This window comes from Tasmannia lanceolata, unplaced genomic scaffold (assembly GCF_043159265.1).
Source record: "Tasmannia lanceolata isolate RefF3 unplaced genomic scaffold, GAP_Taslan_0.1 ptg000002l, whole genome shotgun sequence".
Taxonomy (NCBI): Eukaryota; Viridiplantae; Streptophyta; class Magnoliopsida; order Canellales; family Winteraceae; genus Tasmannia; species Tasmannia lanceolata.
In genome coordinates, this window is record NW_027518679.1 from 31,003,292 (window position 1) to 31,019,882 (window position 16,591).

The 16,591-nt window shown below is 38.5% G+C and overlaps 1 protein-coding gene and 1 pseudogene across 6 annotated transcripts in view; one reads left to right on the plus strand and one right to left on the minus strand.

Moving 5' to 3' along the window:
* The window catches only part of LOC143865441 (putative serine/threonine-protein kinase PBL7), a 26,754-nt gene extending 13,442 nt beyond the window's left edge, over positions 1-13,312 (plus strand). Inside the window, exons 4-6 of the mRNA XM_077375824.1 lie at positions 11,860-11,992; positions 12,629-12,718; positions 12,789-13,312. Coding sequence (XP_077231939.1) covers positions 11,860-11,992; positions 12,629-12,718; positions 12,789-12,935 — 370 coding nt within the window. The 3' untranslated portion in view covers positions 12,936-13,312. The remainder of the gene's footprint in view (positions 1-11,859; positions 11,993-12,628; positions 12,719-12,788) is intronic.
* Positions 13,206-16,437, minus strand: LOC143864924 (pentatricopeptide repeat-containing protein At3g62890 pseudogene; annotated as a pseudogene). Of its 5 annotated transcripts, none has more exons than XR_013241601.1 (3): positions 13,893-16,437; positions 13,716-13,766; positions 13,206-13,582 (listed from the first exon to the last, which is right to left on the minus strand). The product of XR_013241601.1 is annotated as a pentatricopeptide repeat-containing protein At3g62890 pseudogene, transcript variant X3 (transcript). The 5 variants fall into 5 exon arrangements; XR_013241702.1 differs by having other exon boundaries at positions 13,716-13,775; XR_013241533.1 differs by having other exon boundaries at positions 13,716-13,795.
* Positions 16,438-16,591: the final 154 nt, after the last annotated feature.

Genomic DNA, 16,591 nt, shown 5'->3' on the forward strand with positions numbered 1-16,591 from the left:
AGTATGAAGCTTGCATCGCCGGGTTAGAGGCAGCCTTAGCTTTGGAGATTCAGGATATTGATGTGTTTGGGGATTCTATTTTGATCATTTGCCAAATTAATGGGCAATGGAAAACTCGAGAAGATAAATTGATCCCTTATAACACTTATTTGGAATCTTTGGTCAGAAAGTTCAAGAACATTACGTTCACTCACTTGTCAAGGACCAGAAATCATTTTGCTGACGCTTTGGCTACTTTGGCCTCGATGTTAGACATTTCTGTATCAATGGAGGTTCAGCCGCTAGTTGTCAGACTTCAGTGGGCTCCTTCGCATGTGAATGCTATAGAGATCTCAGCCAGGTGTCCAGATGGGAAGCCTTGGTATACAGATGTCAGAAATCTTATTGCTGGTAAAGGACATCCCCCAGAAGCTTCAAGCAAAGAGAGGAAGACGCTTCAGAAGTTGGCTGCCAACTTTATTATTTGCGGAGAAGAGCTGTACAGAAGGTCATTTGATGGTATACAGCTTCTTTGTGTTGATGAAGATAAAGCTGCAGAGCTTATTGAGCAGACCCATGAAGGAGTTTGTGGACCTCACATGAATGGAAAAATGTTGTCAAGAAAGATTTTGAGACTCGGATTCTATTGGCCCACAATGGAAACAGATTGCTTCGCATTTGTGAAGAAATGCCATAAGTGTCAAGTCTATGCAAATCTTATTCACGTTCCTCCTTCGGTGTTGCACTCTATGACTTCTCCATGGCCATTTTCAGTATGGGGAATTGATATAATTGGGAAAGTTTATCCAAAGTCTTCGAGCGGTCATGAGTACATTCTGGTCGCAATTGATTATTTTACAAAATGGATTGAAGCCGCTTCGTATGCTTCCATTACTTCGAGCACAGTTGCGAAGTTCATTCGTGCCAATATTATTTGCAGATATGGAGTGCCTCACGAGCTGATTTCAGATAATGGGTCGCATTTCAAGAAAGAGGTGTTACACCTGTGTGAAGAATTCAAGATTAAACATCACAAGTCATCTCCTTACAGACCTCAAACAAATGGGGCTGTAGAGGCGGCAAATAAGAATGTCAAAATCATTATCAGTAAGATGACTGAGACCTATAAAGATTGGTCGAATAAGCTTCCATATGCCTTATGGGCTTATCGGACATCAATCAGATCTTCAACAGGTGTAACTCCGTATTCTTTGGTGTATGGAATGGAGGCAGTCCTCCCTGTTGAGCTTAGAATTTCCTCTTTGAGAGTGATGATGGAAGCTGACTTACCAGAGTCTGATTGGGCTAGAGCCAGGTATGATGAGCTGCAGATGATAGATGAGAAGAGATTGAGAGCCTTGTACCATATTCAAGGATATCAGAGGCGGATTGAGAGAGCTTTCAACAAGAAAGTCCGTGTTCGAGATTTGAAGCCTGGAAATCTTGTTTTGAAGTCTTACAGAGCACCGGTATTTGATCCCCGAGGGAAATTCAGGCCAAACTGGTCTGGTCCTTACATCGTCGATGAAGTCCTGCCTGGAAAAGCCGTAAGACTCCTCAACGAAAATGGAGAAAAATTAAATGAACCTACAAACCTGGATCAGTTAAAGAAGTACTATGCTTAAATACACTAAGAGGCCGTCTTTGATTGATCTGAGCTTTGAGCCAAACAGCCTAAATATTTTAAACCGTTTTGCAAACCCTTTGGGCTTATAAAATAATTTGTTTCTTTGATAAACCCAAACCAGGGGCATTTTTTTTATATATATATAAAAAAAATAAAAAAAAAAGTAGTTTGAACTACGTTAGGACCTGATCCTCCATTTTGGGGTACGTAGGTAGTCTGGCTAGACCAGATTCGGTCCAAATCCTTAGAACCTTAGATATTCAGCCTACCTGAAAGTCCTCCTGATGTATTTAGGCCCAGGTTTGTAAAAAAAAAAAAAAAGAAAAAAAAAAGAAAAAAGAAAAAAAAGAAAAGAAAAGAATGATGGAGTCTTAAATCCGCTAAGCTGAAAACCTGAAAGGGCAGTTTAGGCAAAAATCAAGGTATTGAGCCTGCTGGATGGAAAATCTGCAAGGGCAGACAGTCCAGGCAAAAATTAAGGCATGCGGTCCGCTAAATCGAAAACCCAAAAGGGCGATTTGGTCACGGCAAGACTTCATGAAGGACAGAGCTATCTGAAAGCCAGTTAATAAGTGTCATCAGAGCTTCTTTGGTTACTCTTTGAGTCAGGAGATTGAAACTAAGTAATCTGAAGGGATAATAACCATGATGGAGATCTTGAAAAGAGGTTGAAACATCTTTAAACATGATATTTAAAAAAAAAAAAAAAAAAAAACTCTAAAGAGTGGTGGACTTTAACCATTTTTGAAAAAAAAATAAAAATGTTTATCAATTTAAGAAGCAGATTCATTCTCTTTTAAAGTCTTGTTTAAAACTCGTCAAAGTCTTTGGTCATTGTCTGTCAAACTCAGTTTGTTGTCGAATCAAAGTCAATTTCCAGAGTCCTGTTTAGTCAGTATTCTTCCCAAAGCCGGGGTGATAAAGACTTAGAGACTCAGAGAAGTAGAAAATTTGCAGTTCATGTGGATAATGTAAAGCAGAGCAGTGTTCAGAGATCGACAAGCTTTTAGCTCAGTTCCGGTATCAGCAGATGGCAGAGATGAGAAAATTTTGAGCATAACAAGTTTCTGGTGCCTATGAAAAACCTTGTAAACCCAGGTGTTTATCAGAAAAAATTTGTTGTAATCTCAAATGTTCAGCCTTTGGCCCATTCCTTTTTTTGTTGCTCTCTAATGAATTTTTTCATGGAAGTAATCATACTAGGGGCATCTTTTATGACTTATGTCATAAAAGATGTCAAGTAATCATTGAGATTTGAAATAAATTTTTGTATAAAATAGAGACTAGAGAAGTTCGAACACTCTTTATATTGAGCTTCTTAGTCAGGGTATTTTCCTTTGGAGTTGAATTTCTTTGAAAAATCTTTATCCCAGTGGAGTCTAGAATTCACTCCAGAGATTTTTAAATTTCAGTAAAATGCTTTGCGTTTTAAAAAAAAAAAAAAAAAAAAAAAAAAAAAAAAAAAAAGGTTTGACCTTCAAAAATTCTTTCAAGATACTCGAATTTTGAAAGATTTTTAATAAAGATAGAAATTAGCAGATTCCGTGTTTCATGATCTGGTCTTTCTTCTTTTGTTCTGAGGAGTTTCTTAATAAAGATAGAGGTTACCAGAATATGTGTTACATGGTCTGGTCTTTTCTTCAAAGTGTTTTGAAGAGTGTTTTAATAGAATAAGAAATCATCGGATTTAGTGTTGCACTATCTGGTGGTTCCTTTAACCTGTTTTCAAAGATGTTTTACAAGGAAAAATTACCGAACTCGTGTTACACGGCTTGGTCTTTTTAAAGGTTTTAATTGTGGAAAATTTCTGATCCTGTGTTACAAGGATTGATCTTTTCTTCCTTCTCCCGGGTATTTAGGACCCTGATGATTAGTATTGTAATGTTAAGTAGTGACTTACCTAATCATCGTTCCGCAATGTGCAGCTTCCTAACGTGTTAGGAGTCATGTATATCTGCGAAGAGGTTTGTAGGGGACTGTTTAGCAGGACCTACGAATTTGGGTTTATGTGGAACTGTTTAGCAGAACCGCATGATCCGGAGTGATTCGCTACCTTGAAAGAGAGGAGTCAGAATTACTCGGATAGTTAAACAGATTTATTTTCATCAATGATCTGTATAACTATCGCTAGGCTTGAGACTCAGTCTCGCCTCGGGTATTTAGTACCCAGATGATTAGTAATGTAATGTCAAGTGGTAACTTACCTAATCATCGTTCCGCAATGTGCAGCTTCCTAACGTGTTAGGAGTCATGTGTATCTGCGAAGAGGTTTGTAGGGGACTGTTTAGCAGGACCTACGAATTTGGATTTACGTGGAACTGTTTAGCAGAACCGCGTGATCCGGAGTGATTCGCTACCTTGAAAGAGAGGAGTCAGAGTTACTCGGTAGTTACACAGATTTATTTTCAGCAATGATCTGTATAACTATCGCTAGGCTTGAGACTTAGTCTCGCCTCGGGTATTAGAAGTTTGAGTTTAGCTCGAATATTCGATTACCCTAGTAATTGGTCGAGTCTTTGACTGATCGGCATGATTTTAAAAAAAAAAAAAAATAATTTTTTGAGTGTTTGATTTTGAACTTGTTTTGGACGAGTTTTGATACATTGGTCTTTGGCCTATTTTTGTAGGTTTCTAAAAAAAAAAAAAAAAAAAAAAAAAAAAAAAAAAAAAAAAAAAACTCTTTGAGTGTTTCAAATTATACTTGTCTTGGACAAATTGCAATGTGGTTTCTAAAAAATTAAAAAAGAAAATGGAAGCTCTTTGAGTGATTGAAGTGATTAACTTGTTTCTTTGGTTGGTGCTCTTGGAGCAATTGTTATGTTTACTTTGGCTTAGCCTGATATATAAAAAAAAAGAAAAAGAAAAAATGTTTGTGTTTTTGTAATCGTTCGTTCGTTTTTTATTAATTAGTCGAGTCATGAGTATTAGGGAGAGACTATCTCTTTGAGATGTCTTAGTTGCCGAGTTAAGAGTCGGTGAGAGACTATCTCCCTATTGTTAGTAGAGTTTTATCTTTGTGAATATCGTTTTAAAACTGAAAACCCAAAAATTTGCTTTGTTTTGGTTTCGGGTCAGTCAAAATGTGTCGTCTGTTCAGCTTTGCCATTCGCGTGTTACACACGCTCTGCCAAAGAGGGGCATCTGTAGACACCCCATTTTGACCGGACCCAAGTTCGCTATGCTTGGGAGAAACCCCATCCGATCATTTCCGCCATGTTTCGCATTTTTCCGTGAGAGGTTGAGAGAGATTATTCATAAGAATCCAAGCGAGGGAGAATTTGGACCCGTTTGGTGGGCCCGCATTGAACATTTGTTTAAAATTCGAATCAACCGAGGGCCCACATTGTGGGGCCTCAGTAGGGCCTCTTGTGAGGCCTCTTATGAAGAACAATAATGATGGATTCTCCACTAAAGAAACATGATGGGCCCTCCACTAAGAACAATAATGATGGATTCTCCACTAAGAAACATGATGGGCCCTCCACTAAGAAGAATGATGATGGATTCTCCACTAAGAAACATGATGGGCCCTCCACTAAGAAGAATGATGATGGATTCTCCACTAAGAAACATGATGGGCCCTCCACTAAGAAGAATGATGATGGATTCTCCACTAAGAGGGACAACATGATGAGCTCTCCACCAACACATCTCTCTCTCTCTCTTTCTCTCCCTATATATATCTTCCTTCCCATCCATAAAAAAGAGGAGAAAATGAGAGATTTATCTTCCATTATCTTTTTCTCTTCCATTATCTCTTCCAATCACTCCCTCCAATCCCTTTCCCTATATTCTTCTTCCATTATCTCTCCCAATCACCTCCCAATCCTTCCCTCTAAGAGAAAGTGAAGACGGCGGAACGGATCGGCGGCAACATTTTTTTTGGGGGTTTTCTTTGCTAATTGAAAGGGTAAGACAAAGCGTATATCCGAGGATTACTTACCCTAGAGACAAGGAGAGCTAGCAAGGTTGGTATTCCAAAACCCTCTTTCATATATCTTAAACTAGAAGCATGCTAGGATTGAATTTGTGATTTATTTTTATTTTTTCTTATTGTTATTCAAAATATGTTTTTTTCAATCTCTGAGTGTTTTGAACATTAAGAAGTGTAGAAATCTGGAATTTCGAAGAATTTTGACTTCGTTTTGACCGTAATTTGACCTTTTGAACTTTACCCTCAAAGGGGTAAAATTCTAAAGATTGAATTTAAGAAGATGTCAACATAGATCCAAAATCAATGAAAATTTAAACATAATATAATTGTAAGATTTTGAATTAGTACGAATTTCTTTATGAATTCTTGATTTGATTTAAAGGGTTTAAAAATTCATTTAACTCTAGGGGTATTTTTGGAAAAAACCAATTTTCAAAAACTCTATAATGTTTTCAAAAGTGAAATTTGGATGAGATGCAAATTAAATCTAATCTAATCTCCCGTGAATTTTTCAAGATTTTTGGTTTCTGTTGGATATTTGTTTATGATTTTTTACGTAAAATCATGCATGCTGTATTAAATCTGATAAAAATAGTAAATTGCAATGAAAACTTCTGAAAATATTTGTTTGATAATTACTACTGGAATTACATGTTTTCATAAAGTTTAAACTGATTTGGATTTGATTTACTATGTGTTTAAAATCGTAAATTAATAGTAAATCATTTTTACAGTAATCCTTTCTTATTGTAATAAACATACTATAGAAATTTCATATTGTTTTGAATTGATTTGCTATACGTTACTGTGTTAATTCACAATCTGGACAGAAACTTTCAACATTGAAAAACTAATAGCAAACCACATTTAAAATCTATGAAATTTTTATTATAATCTTATATAATTAAGGAGACGTTACTGTAAAAATTTCATCTTGTTCTGAAAAGATTTGTTATATGTTGATGTGTAAATCTACAATCTGAATTGAAACCTTTTAAAATCCTTGAGTAAATTGAATTAAAATCAAATTGTTTTAAAATTTTCCAGATCATAATATTCCATCACATATTCAATCATTAAATTATCAAAATAGAAACCTTAGGAATCACTGATTTCCTTTGTAAAATCCTGATGCTGTGATTAGTTTGTATGTTTTATTTTCTCATCACATTTACTCAAACTTAATCTAACAAAACCTGAAGGCATCATAGATTGCGCGAACTTATTGCACACACTTACATCACTTGCATCTAAACCCCTGCATCTCACATGCACACACGTCCTATTTTAGGAACCCGGAGTGTTATCTAGCATGGTTGACTGGGATTTCATCACCTGGTGCCTCTGTGCTAGAGAAGCATTCCACCCTTAGCCTAGTACCTTTATGGTACGTAAACGGATCTCTTGTTCACGTACTGATACGCCGGACACTGGTACAGTATATCGAACATGGATTCGCGCTAAGGGAACTCTTGGCCTTACCCCTAGATTAACCCACACATGCATGTAGTATACGAACACATGTGCATCACGTGTGTGAGCCTAGTTTAGGATATCCTACCCATTTGTGTCTAGATTAGGCCGTAGTCCATCTTCCAATGGCTACGATCGGTCCTAGGTACACAAACAAAGTCATGAGTCGAGATCCTTTCTCCACTCCGCTAGATTAGGGTTAGGGTTGATGCCTTCAGGTAACACTGATAAAATGTGTGAAGATTAAAAAACTTTTCCTTTGGGGTTAGGATGTAAATCCCATTCATTTCCAAAGATCTCATAGGATTAGTCATTCATGATCCATCCGTTGAAAGCAATCTTATGCTATCTCATCTCATCTTGATCACAGATTTTCAATCTTCTATTATATGATTCGATCGCGTTTCCATATCTTTTAGAGAGTCTTTTGACTCATCTGTCTTTAGCTGTTGTCAGTGGAGTCTTTGACTCGTGTTTTCTTTTCCTTTAGAGAGTCTTTGACTCATATATCCTTTAGTTGGTGTTAGTGGAGTCTTTGACTCGTGTTTTCATCTCTTTTAGAGAGTCTTTGACTCATTTATCCTTTAGTTGGTGTTAGTGGAGTCTTTGACTCGTGTTTCTTTTCTTTTAGAGAGTCTTTGACTCATTTATCTTTTAGTTGGTATTGTTGGAGTCTTTGACTCGTGTTTCCATTTCTTTTCGAGAGTCTTTGACTCACTTCGTTTTCTTAGTTGGTATCATTAGAGAGTCTTTGACTCATTTGTTCTTTTGTGATATTACCAGGGAGTCTTTGACTCGTTGGTTCTTCCGTTGGTGTTATTTGGGAGTCTTTGACTCATTCCTCCTTTAAGTTGTAGTATTAGAGAGCCTGTGGCTCATTTGTCTTCTTGAGTGCTGTTAGTAAGGAGTTTCTCCATAGTCTTGTTGTCATTTCTTCTTCTTTGGAGACTAGCCCAGTCTCATTATAGCTTTGCTTTTTGAGATCATAGATCATTTTTGTTGTCATCGATAGTCTAGTTTGCCTTGTTTAGGGGTTTCCCCTATTTGCCCTAAGGTTTGGTCCTAGGGTTTTGCTTTGTGTTTTCCCTTAGGTCTTTGACCAAAAGGGTGAAAACTCTTTACTTTAAAAACTTTTGAAAAACTTTAAAAATATGAAAAACAACTGAAAAACCTTAAAAAGCCTAAAGTGTTGAGTGTTTTAGAATCAGTAATTAGGAGAGTTTGTTTCGAACTACGTTGGCTTGATCCTCTTCCACGAGGTACGTAGTGCAGCTTGGGATCCACATCCCAAGTCCAGCCAAACCTTTAAAAATAAAAATTTTAAATCTTTCAAAGTTACAAAAATATTCAAACCATTTTCAAAAAGATCTTCCTCTAGAGTTAGGAGTATGTCCTAGCTGTTTAGGTTGTGTTCTAGAGTTAGGAGTTTGTCTTGATTTGTATTGATATGGTATGTCCTGTCGTGTGAGTGTCCCTAGAGTTAGGAGGCCTCGAGTCGATCGGTTAGACATTTAGTCGAACCGATGGCTAGACTAGGCATATAGTCAGCCCGTGGTTTTCATTAGGTTGCACAGCCTAGTTACACATAGGATTGTAGGAACCACCTGCATTAGCCTAAGGCTAATCAACTTGCATTAGTTAGGGCATATAGGGTGTCCTAAAATCCACAATTCACTGGAATTTTAATAATCATACAAGAAGCTTTAATAACTGGTTCGGTCTTTTAGATCGAGTCTAGGATAGAGGGCTAGATGTCTTAGGCATCATAATTTAGAATAGGGCATCGAACTACGTGGGCTCCGATTCTTCCCGAGGCCGGGATACGTAGTGCAGCTAGGATGGATGGCCATTCTGGTCCGAGTCCAGTCTTGCATTAGAGTTAGGCATGTCACCCATAACCTAGCTTTGCTTAGGTGACACATTTTCATTTTATGTGTTTATTTCTTCATTCTCAGGAAATGCATGCTTAGGTAGACGATTCCTGAGGATTGTTCCCATTTCATATGATTTTTACCCAAACTTCTTTGGAGTTAATGAAAATGGCATAAGAGACCAGGTGCTTGCACTTGGGCGAATTGGGGGCGCCTAATCCCTTCCCCATTCGTCATCAGGCACGAACCCTATTTTATATCTCTGGTTATCCGTTGCAACAGAGCATAGTATGGGATCCTTGGCCCACTTTCCTTGGATGGCGACTCTGAGTTCTTTTTAGGTACATCTCGGTTTCGAGCCCTGGCTCCTGATCAGGATGTATCTCATTCGTTTTGTATCGCCACTCGTGCTATGCTGTGAGGGTGGCATCCGTTTCGAGAGTTCCTTGGCAGAGCTCTCCTTCACATTGTGGAGATCTTAGAGGATTGCTGTGGGGACCTCGCGTCCCTCGCCGCACTCGTCCTCTCCGGATCGGGGTCCACAGCTGCTTCTTGGTGGCCCAACATGGCTGGCCTCACAGCTGTCTTATAAAACTTTCCCTTCAACTTGGTAGGTGTTTTACGATCGCACAGAACTCTTGAAGCATGCTTCTGCTTCAACCAACTTGCTCTTATTCTGTGGTTAACATCCTCTTCAATCTCTCCTTCCTTATGTAGGATTAAACCAAGATAGCGAAAGATATCCCTCTTAGGTACCTCCTGTCCAGTCATATTTACTACATCGTCACCCCGCCTCCTTACATTACTAAAGTTGCACTTCATATACTCTATCTTAGTCCTGCTCAATCTAAAACCTTTGGATTCCAAAGTAGTTCTCCATAACTCTAACTTAGGATTAACTCCTGCTTTGGTTTCGTCAATTAATACTATGTCATCAACAAAAAGACAGAAATACTCAGTTAAATTTGATATTTCTTAATCTTTGTTGGATCGGAATTCAGCCCCATGCTCGGTCTTTCTTAATTATTATAAAAACCATGTACACATTGCACAATCTGTCACCTATATGCATGTTAAGTAATTCAAATCGGTATTTCAAAATGCTAATGTGGGTCAAAGAATGGCCAAAGCAAATCCTAGTTGAATCGGCACAATGTGGTCGAGTACTCAATTGATGTGGTTGAGTACTCGGTTGATTCGGTTATAACTCGAGAGAGTCAAAGGAGTTTTAATTGACTTTGTAGGGCAAAACGCGAACTCAGACAAGAATGTGGCCAAGCTAAAAGAGAGTCGGTTCGGGGGAGTCCACAATGACACAAGGGAGTTTTGAAACTAGGATTCAAATTATAAAGAAGCCTTAGTACATAATTCACTCTCAACCATAAATATATAGAAAATGTGTATACGGTGAAAATCAGCAAAGCACTGAAATAAATAAAAAAATCATTTGGAAAGAATACAAATACTAAAATTTGAAAAAAAAAATCAGTTTATTACATTTATCAAGCTAGCTGCTCAACTCAACTCAGCAAAGCCTTTGTCCCAAACTAGTTGGGGTCGGCTAAAATGAATCCTTTAGAAAAATTTCATAAAGAAGGTGAAAGGAATCTACCCGGCTCTAATCCCGGATCTAGTTGGGTTCTTCTACGTGGATCATTTTCTTCCATTCTATCTTATCCAAGGTCATGTTCTCTGTTATGTTCTTAGCCTTCAAGTCTCAACAGGGTTTTCTATTTTCTAAGAGTGGAAGCAGGTTAGTTTGAACCGGTGTTTAAAAAATAGGACCAGGATAAGAATTCAGCCAAGGTAAAATGGGGTCTACTCGGGCGAGTCAGCGACTGACAATGTCAACTTTTGATTTAGTAGAGCAAAAATAGAGTTGGATGAGAACTCAGCCAAAGTAAAACAGAGACGATTAGGGTGGGTCGATGATTTACTCGGGGAATTTATAAACAGTGGTTTAAATAGAGGTGTCTAGAATATCAGTGGTGGGTGAATAAATAAAATGGATAATTTGTGAATATTTCTGTTTTTCTTTTCTTTCCATCTTCATCGATCAAGTAGTCTTGCTTGAGAATTTGATGGCTGCAAAGTTGTTCTGTTTTATCATGGGTTTAAAGAAGAAAACTATTGCATTAATTTGAAGAAAAAACACAGCATGTTGATGACCGTCTATCTGATATATTCAGGGCTTTAAAGAAGAAATTTTTTGCATTGATTTGATGAGGAAAAAAAAGCATGTCGATGGCTGTCTATTTGATATAAGGGTGTCAATTTTGGCTCGGGCTCGGCTCGTTAAGGGCTCGGTTCAAGCTCGGCTCGAATCCTTAACGAGCCGAGCCAGAGTTAGGCCCGGCTCGGCTCGGCTCGTAAAAGCTCGTTTAGGGCTAAAAGTCTAAAACCATAGATAATTAGATATTACTATATTAGACTATTAGTTTAGTAATTTGAGAAATTTTTAATTTAATTAAGAGGTTTCCAACTTTCCATTGGCTTTCCAAGTTTACATTAAAAAAAGTTTCTGATTTTCCACTAAAAGTATCAAAATTAATTTGGGATTTTGTCTTTATTCAGGATTTTGTCTATTTGTATAATTGTATGATTCTAATCAAAAGACATCCTAAATATGAAATATCTCATTGAGTCATTGTTTGTTGAATTTTGAAAACCATTTGTGAGTCCAAAATTGATTATTGAGCTCCAATTTATGGGAAAAAATTAAAAAAAATTAAACAGATCAGACTGATTCTAGGTCCACTAACAAGCTTGTTAAGGCTCGCGAGCCTGGCCGAGCTCGAGCCTGGTTCGATCCCGAGCCCGAGCCTGGTTCGAGCCGGAGCCGAGCCCAAGTTTTGCCCTTAACGAGCCGAGCCGAGCTGAGCCGGACCAAGCTCGGCTCGGCTCATTTACACCCCTAATTTGATATATTTTGGGATGAGAAAATAGACCTAAGGGAGGTAAATCTGTTGATGTAGGTATGTGTCAACAGGAAAGCTGACCACAAAATCGGATGTTTATAGTTACGGGGTGGTTCTTCTAGAGCTTCTAACAGGTCGTGTACCCATCGACAGCACAAGGCCTCCTGGAGAACATGTCCTAGTCTCGTGGGTTAGTAATCAAAACTCAGCTCAATTTTTCTGAATTTATTTAAGCACCCTTTTAAGCTGGCAATGGTGTTTAATTGGCTTAACCCGCTTATAAAACATTTTATGCATCATTAGAACAATTGAAAAACATGGTGCACATGATGGAACATCCAGAGTTATATACAGCAGATCATGAGAAGCCAAAAGGAATGGAGTTATCCATAGTCCATACCTCAGCTGGAAGATCCTCCATAGTCCATACCCAAGAAAAAAGAAAAAAAGGGCCACAGAAACCACACCACTCTCCACTTGAGAAGTTGTTGGTGATACTATTGTTTCTCCTTGTGCAATGGTCATCCTGTTTATGATTACCAAGACAGGACTAGACTATCGAAAGTGGTTTGCCATGCTACTCTTGTAAGGAGATGGACTACATAAATCTCCATATTCTCAAAACAGAAAAGATCTCCCTATGGCCTTAAAATTGACAAGTGCATACTCCCATTCCGTTATAAACCTATTAAGAGCAACCATGTCGTAAAAATATCTGCTATTGTCAGAAAATTAGGAAGAATGTCTGCCTTCTCTCCCATCAGGTTATTAGATACGGCCTGAAACTTTTAAGTTTGAAAATGAGGACCATTGTTTGATATCTCAGGCTCTTCCAAGGTTGACAAATAGAGAGAAAGTTATGGAAATGGTGGATCTAGCTCTAAAGGGCCAATATTCAAAGAAAGAGCTAATTCAGGTGAGTTCACTAATATTGTCATCATCCCAAACATCGAATTCTTTTTCACATTCCTTTTGTGTGTTAACAGGTAGCTGCCATTGCTGCTGTGTGTGTACAATCAGAAGCGGATTATCGACCCCTCATGACAGACGTGGTGCAATCCCTCATCCCGCTAGTTAAGAACCGTGGAATTACTTGCCCCACCTCCACATCCAAATTTCAGCACCAAACATAAATGTTACATCCTATTCCACCAAGTATGCAAGCTTTAGTACCATCAACAGTCCCTTGTTCCTACCATTCAGAAAAAAAAAAAAAAAAAAAAACAGTCCCTTGTTCTTGATAACCAGAAAATCAGTGTGAGCAAGTGATGTGAAGATAATCACACATAGGGGAGCATGAGTGCCAAACCAGGTCCAAGAAGAAGAGAAAAACCATCTTTCAGTTCATTTCTGGAAGGCATCTTAGTTATCCCTGGGTACTAATTACCAGTACAGATATGTCGTAAGAGTTGAATTTGTTATTTACTCAAATTTTCGGTTCAGGAGTTTGTTTTGTTAATGCATGAACATGGGATTATACCCACCAATGTACAGTAATTCCTTGCTTTCTGATTGAGCTGCTAAATTTTTGTACAATTAGCACCCAAAAACTCAAGCAACAATAGATAAATTGAAAAAATGTAGGAACTGTGATGGATACATCACATTTAGCAGAACAGACACTTTTAACTGATTGTACAAGTATATCTCTCAGATAGATCTCATTTCCCACAGAAGAATAATCCATATCATAGTATTAAGCTGATTAATATGCAAGATGGAGGTCCAACAGGCTTCAAGATAGCATTTGAAGATGGGATGAGTAAGAGGATCATCCATTCTGGTAAGAAGAATAAAAAGAAAAAGATATGTAAAGTGAAAGAAAGGAAAGACCGGGAAGATAGCAAACTATTCTTTTTCTTTGAAATGATAAGAAATATTTAAAAGAAAAAAAAATGTACAAAGATCTTTACAATGGGGTCAGAGATTTCGCCTCCAAAATTCTCCATGGACCCCGCCTCAAGCTAAGGATTCTGCTAGAACATTAGCACTTCTAGAGGCAAGAAAAAAAAAGAATATCCTTTAAATGCATAAATCAATAATTTCATTTAAATATCATTCAAATTATATAACTTCATCCTATGTCCTACCTTGAGACCTGCCTGTGGACTGGTTTTGAAATCAAGATATTGAGCTGGGCCTCTTTCAAGTTCCTCTCTCTTCTTGTTGTGAAATTAACGATCTGCCCTTCGAGGATGCGCCTGGATTTAAGTAATACAGTATCCAATCACCTGTCTTTATCTTTCCTCCACCTACTTTCTTCGCCCTCTTTAGTCGTCTATTTTGGATTCTTTATCATTTTACCAGTAATCCATGCAGGAACAGGACCCCCCTTCAAAATGGTGGAATTGTTTACGATCTCTAACTGCAATTTTCCTGTTAAAAACCATCGAGACAAGCTTAATCGCAGAGTGACAGTCCCTACAGATCCTAAGATTCTTCACAATCCTTATCAGTGATCCAGGTTCCGTGCTGATTAACCCAAACGCAAGAGCCAATTTCTCACTGTGATACCCAACTAGACCTTCCTTCTCCTCTTCATCCACATCGAACACAACCCCTCTTGTCTCCGCAGTATAACCAACCTTTCTTATTTCTCTAACAATGTCTTCCCACGCCAAATATATCTCATTCGTTTTTTCATGAGACCTATCTCCTGCAACAAACTCATGAACAATGCCATCCACCTCAATTAAACTACACCCTGGGACCCGCTTAACTCTTTGTCTTTTCATAGCCATCCTGACTTCTTCAGCATCATTTCCCCTATGGGACTCTGCATAAATGTTAGAAAGAAGAACATAACGCCCATCATGATGTTGATCAGATCCTAAAAGAACATTTCCCACCCTTTGTGCCATCTCAGCATTGCCATGAATTCTACATGACGCAAGAAGGGTCCCCCATATCACGTTATCCGGTTTTATTGGCATGGATGCAATGAACCTTTCTGCTTCTTCCAATAAACCGGCACGACCAAGAAGGTCTACCATGCATGCATAATGATCTAACTCTGCTTCAATCCCATGCACCCCAGCCATTGAATTGAAGTAGTGGAAACCCTTCTCTATCCAACCCATATGGCTACAAGCACACAAAACTGAGATGTAGGAAATGCGATCCGGGGTGATACCTTCACCCTTCATTTGCTCAAAAATGCGTAGTGATTCCTCACCATGTCCATTGATCGCCAAACCCGAAATTGCTGCTGTATAAGTGAAAATATCCTTCTTTTCAGATGAATGAAATACTTGCATTGCAAGATCACCTCTTCCACACTTCCCATACATGTCAATAAGAGCTGCTGAAAGTATTGAATCTATGTGCATATGGTTTTTTAGTATGTAAGTGTGAATCCAACTACCATGATTTAAAGCTCCTAACTGAGCAGACACAGAAAGAACACTCACCACAATCGCTGCGTTTGGTTTCCAATCCAACAATTGCATTTCCCGGAACAATACCAAAGTTTCGTTTGGACACCCATTATGAGAATACCCAGAAATCATCACGGCCCATGAGACGAGATTCCTTTGAGGCATTTCAGCGAAAAGGTGGCGTGCATCATCTACACAGCCAGATTCAACTAGTCCAGTGATCAAACTATTCCAAGAAACTACATTTCTTTCAGGCATTTTTTCGAACACTTGGAAAGCATCCGAAATCTTTCCATTCCTAACATACCCATTAAGTAGAGAGTTCCATGACACAACATCCAATTCATCATTCTCATGAAATACCCTCTGGGCATCATCCATTTTCCCACAAACTGAATAAAACTGAATAATCGAATTGCGCACAAAAACATCAGCTAGAATGGAGTTCTTAACAACCATCGAGTGAAACTGTTCACCTAAACCAAAAGCAAGTGAGTTTGCACTAGCATGGATGAGGAAAGTGAAGGTGAAATTGTTGGGGGTGAGGCCAAATTTGGGCATTCGTTGGAATACGAGGACGGAATTCGACAGAGAATCCGAACGAGAATCACGAGCGAGGCCTCGAATTACGGTGTTGAAGGCGAAGAGCGTGGGGGGAGTTTGGGTGTGAAAAAGGAGGAGGAGGGCGTATTGCATGTCGCCGGAGCGATGGAGAGCGGAGAAGGAGAAGACGGGGCGAAGGGAGGATGGTGGGTGGGGTAAGCGTCTTACGATGAGGCGGGCGTGGGCTTGTTTGAATTCTGCCATGGATTTGAATATGTGGAAGAGAGAGATTAGGGTGAGATTGTGGGGATTGGGTTTTGGGGGTTTGATCATTGGGACTATGGTTATTGGATGTCATAATGAGAGTGTGTTTTGTATTTTTCTTGTTTGAATTCTTCCATGGATTTGAATATTTGGGAGAAAGAGAGATTAGGGTGAGATTGTGGGGATTGGCTTTTGGGGGTTTGATCATTGAAATTATGATTAATGGATATCATATTGACAGGATGTTTTGTATTTTTTTTCAGGGAGTAGGGAACTAGAAATGGCAGGGGAAGGGGAGGGGTGGAAAGGTTTTGAATTCTATCTTGTTTTATAACTAATTTTTTTGAAGAAATAAATGGCGGGAAAGTCAAGTTATAGTTTGAAGAGATGGGGAGATTTGTAGTCTCATAGCAAGGTAGTAAATGTTTTTCCAATGGTTGTAACAATGGGACCCACCTGATTTCATTTCAGTTATATGGCCACACACAATGGTGGCTTCCTTGTATTACTTTTAAAGAAATGATATATATACACCCCTTTTTTTACCTGGGACAGCCCCCTCTAGTGCAAAAGAGTAGTCATAAGAGGGGCTAGTCCTAAGTAAA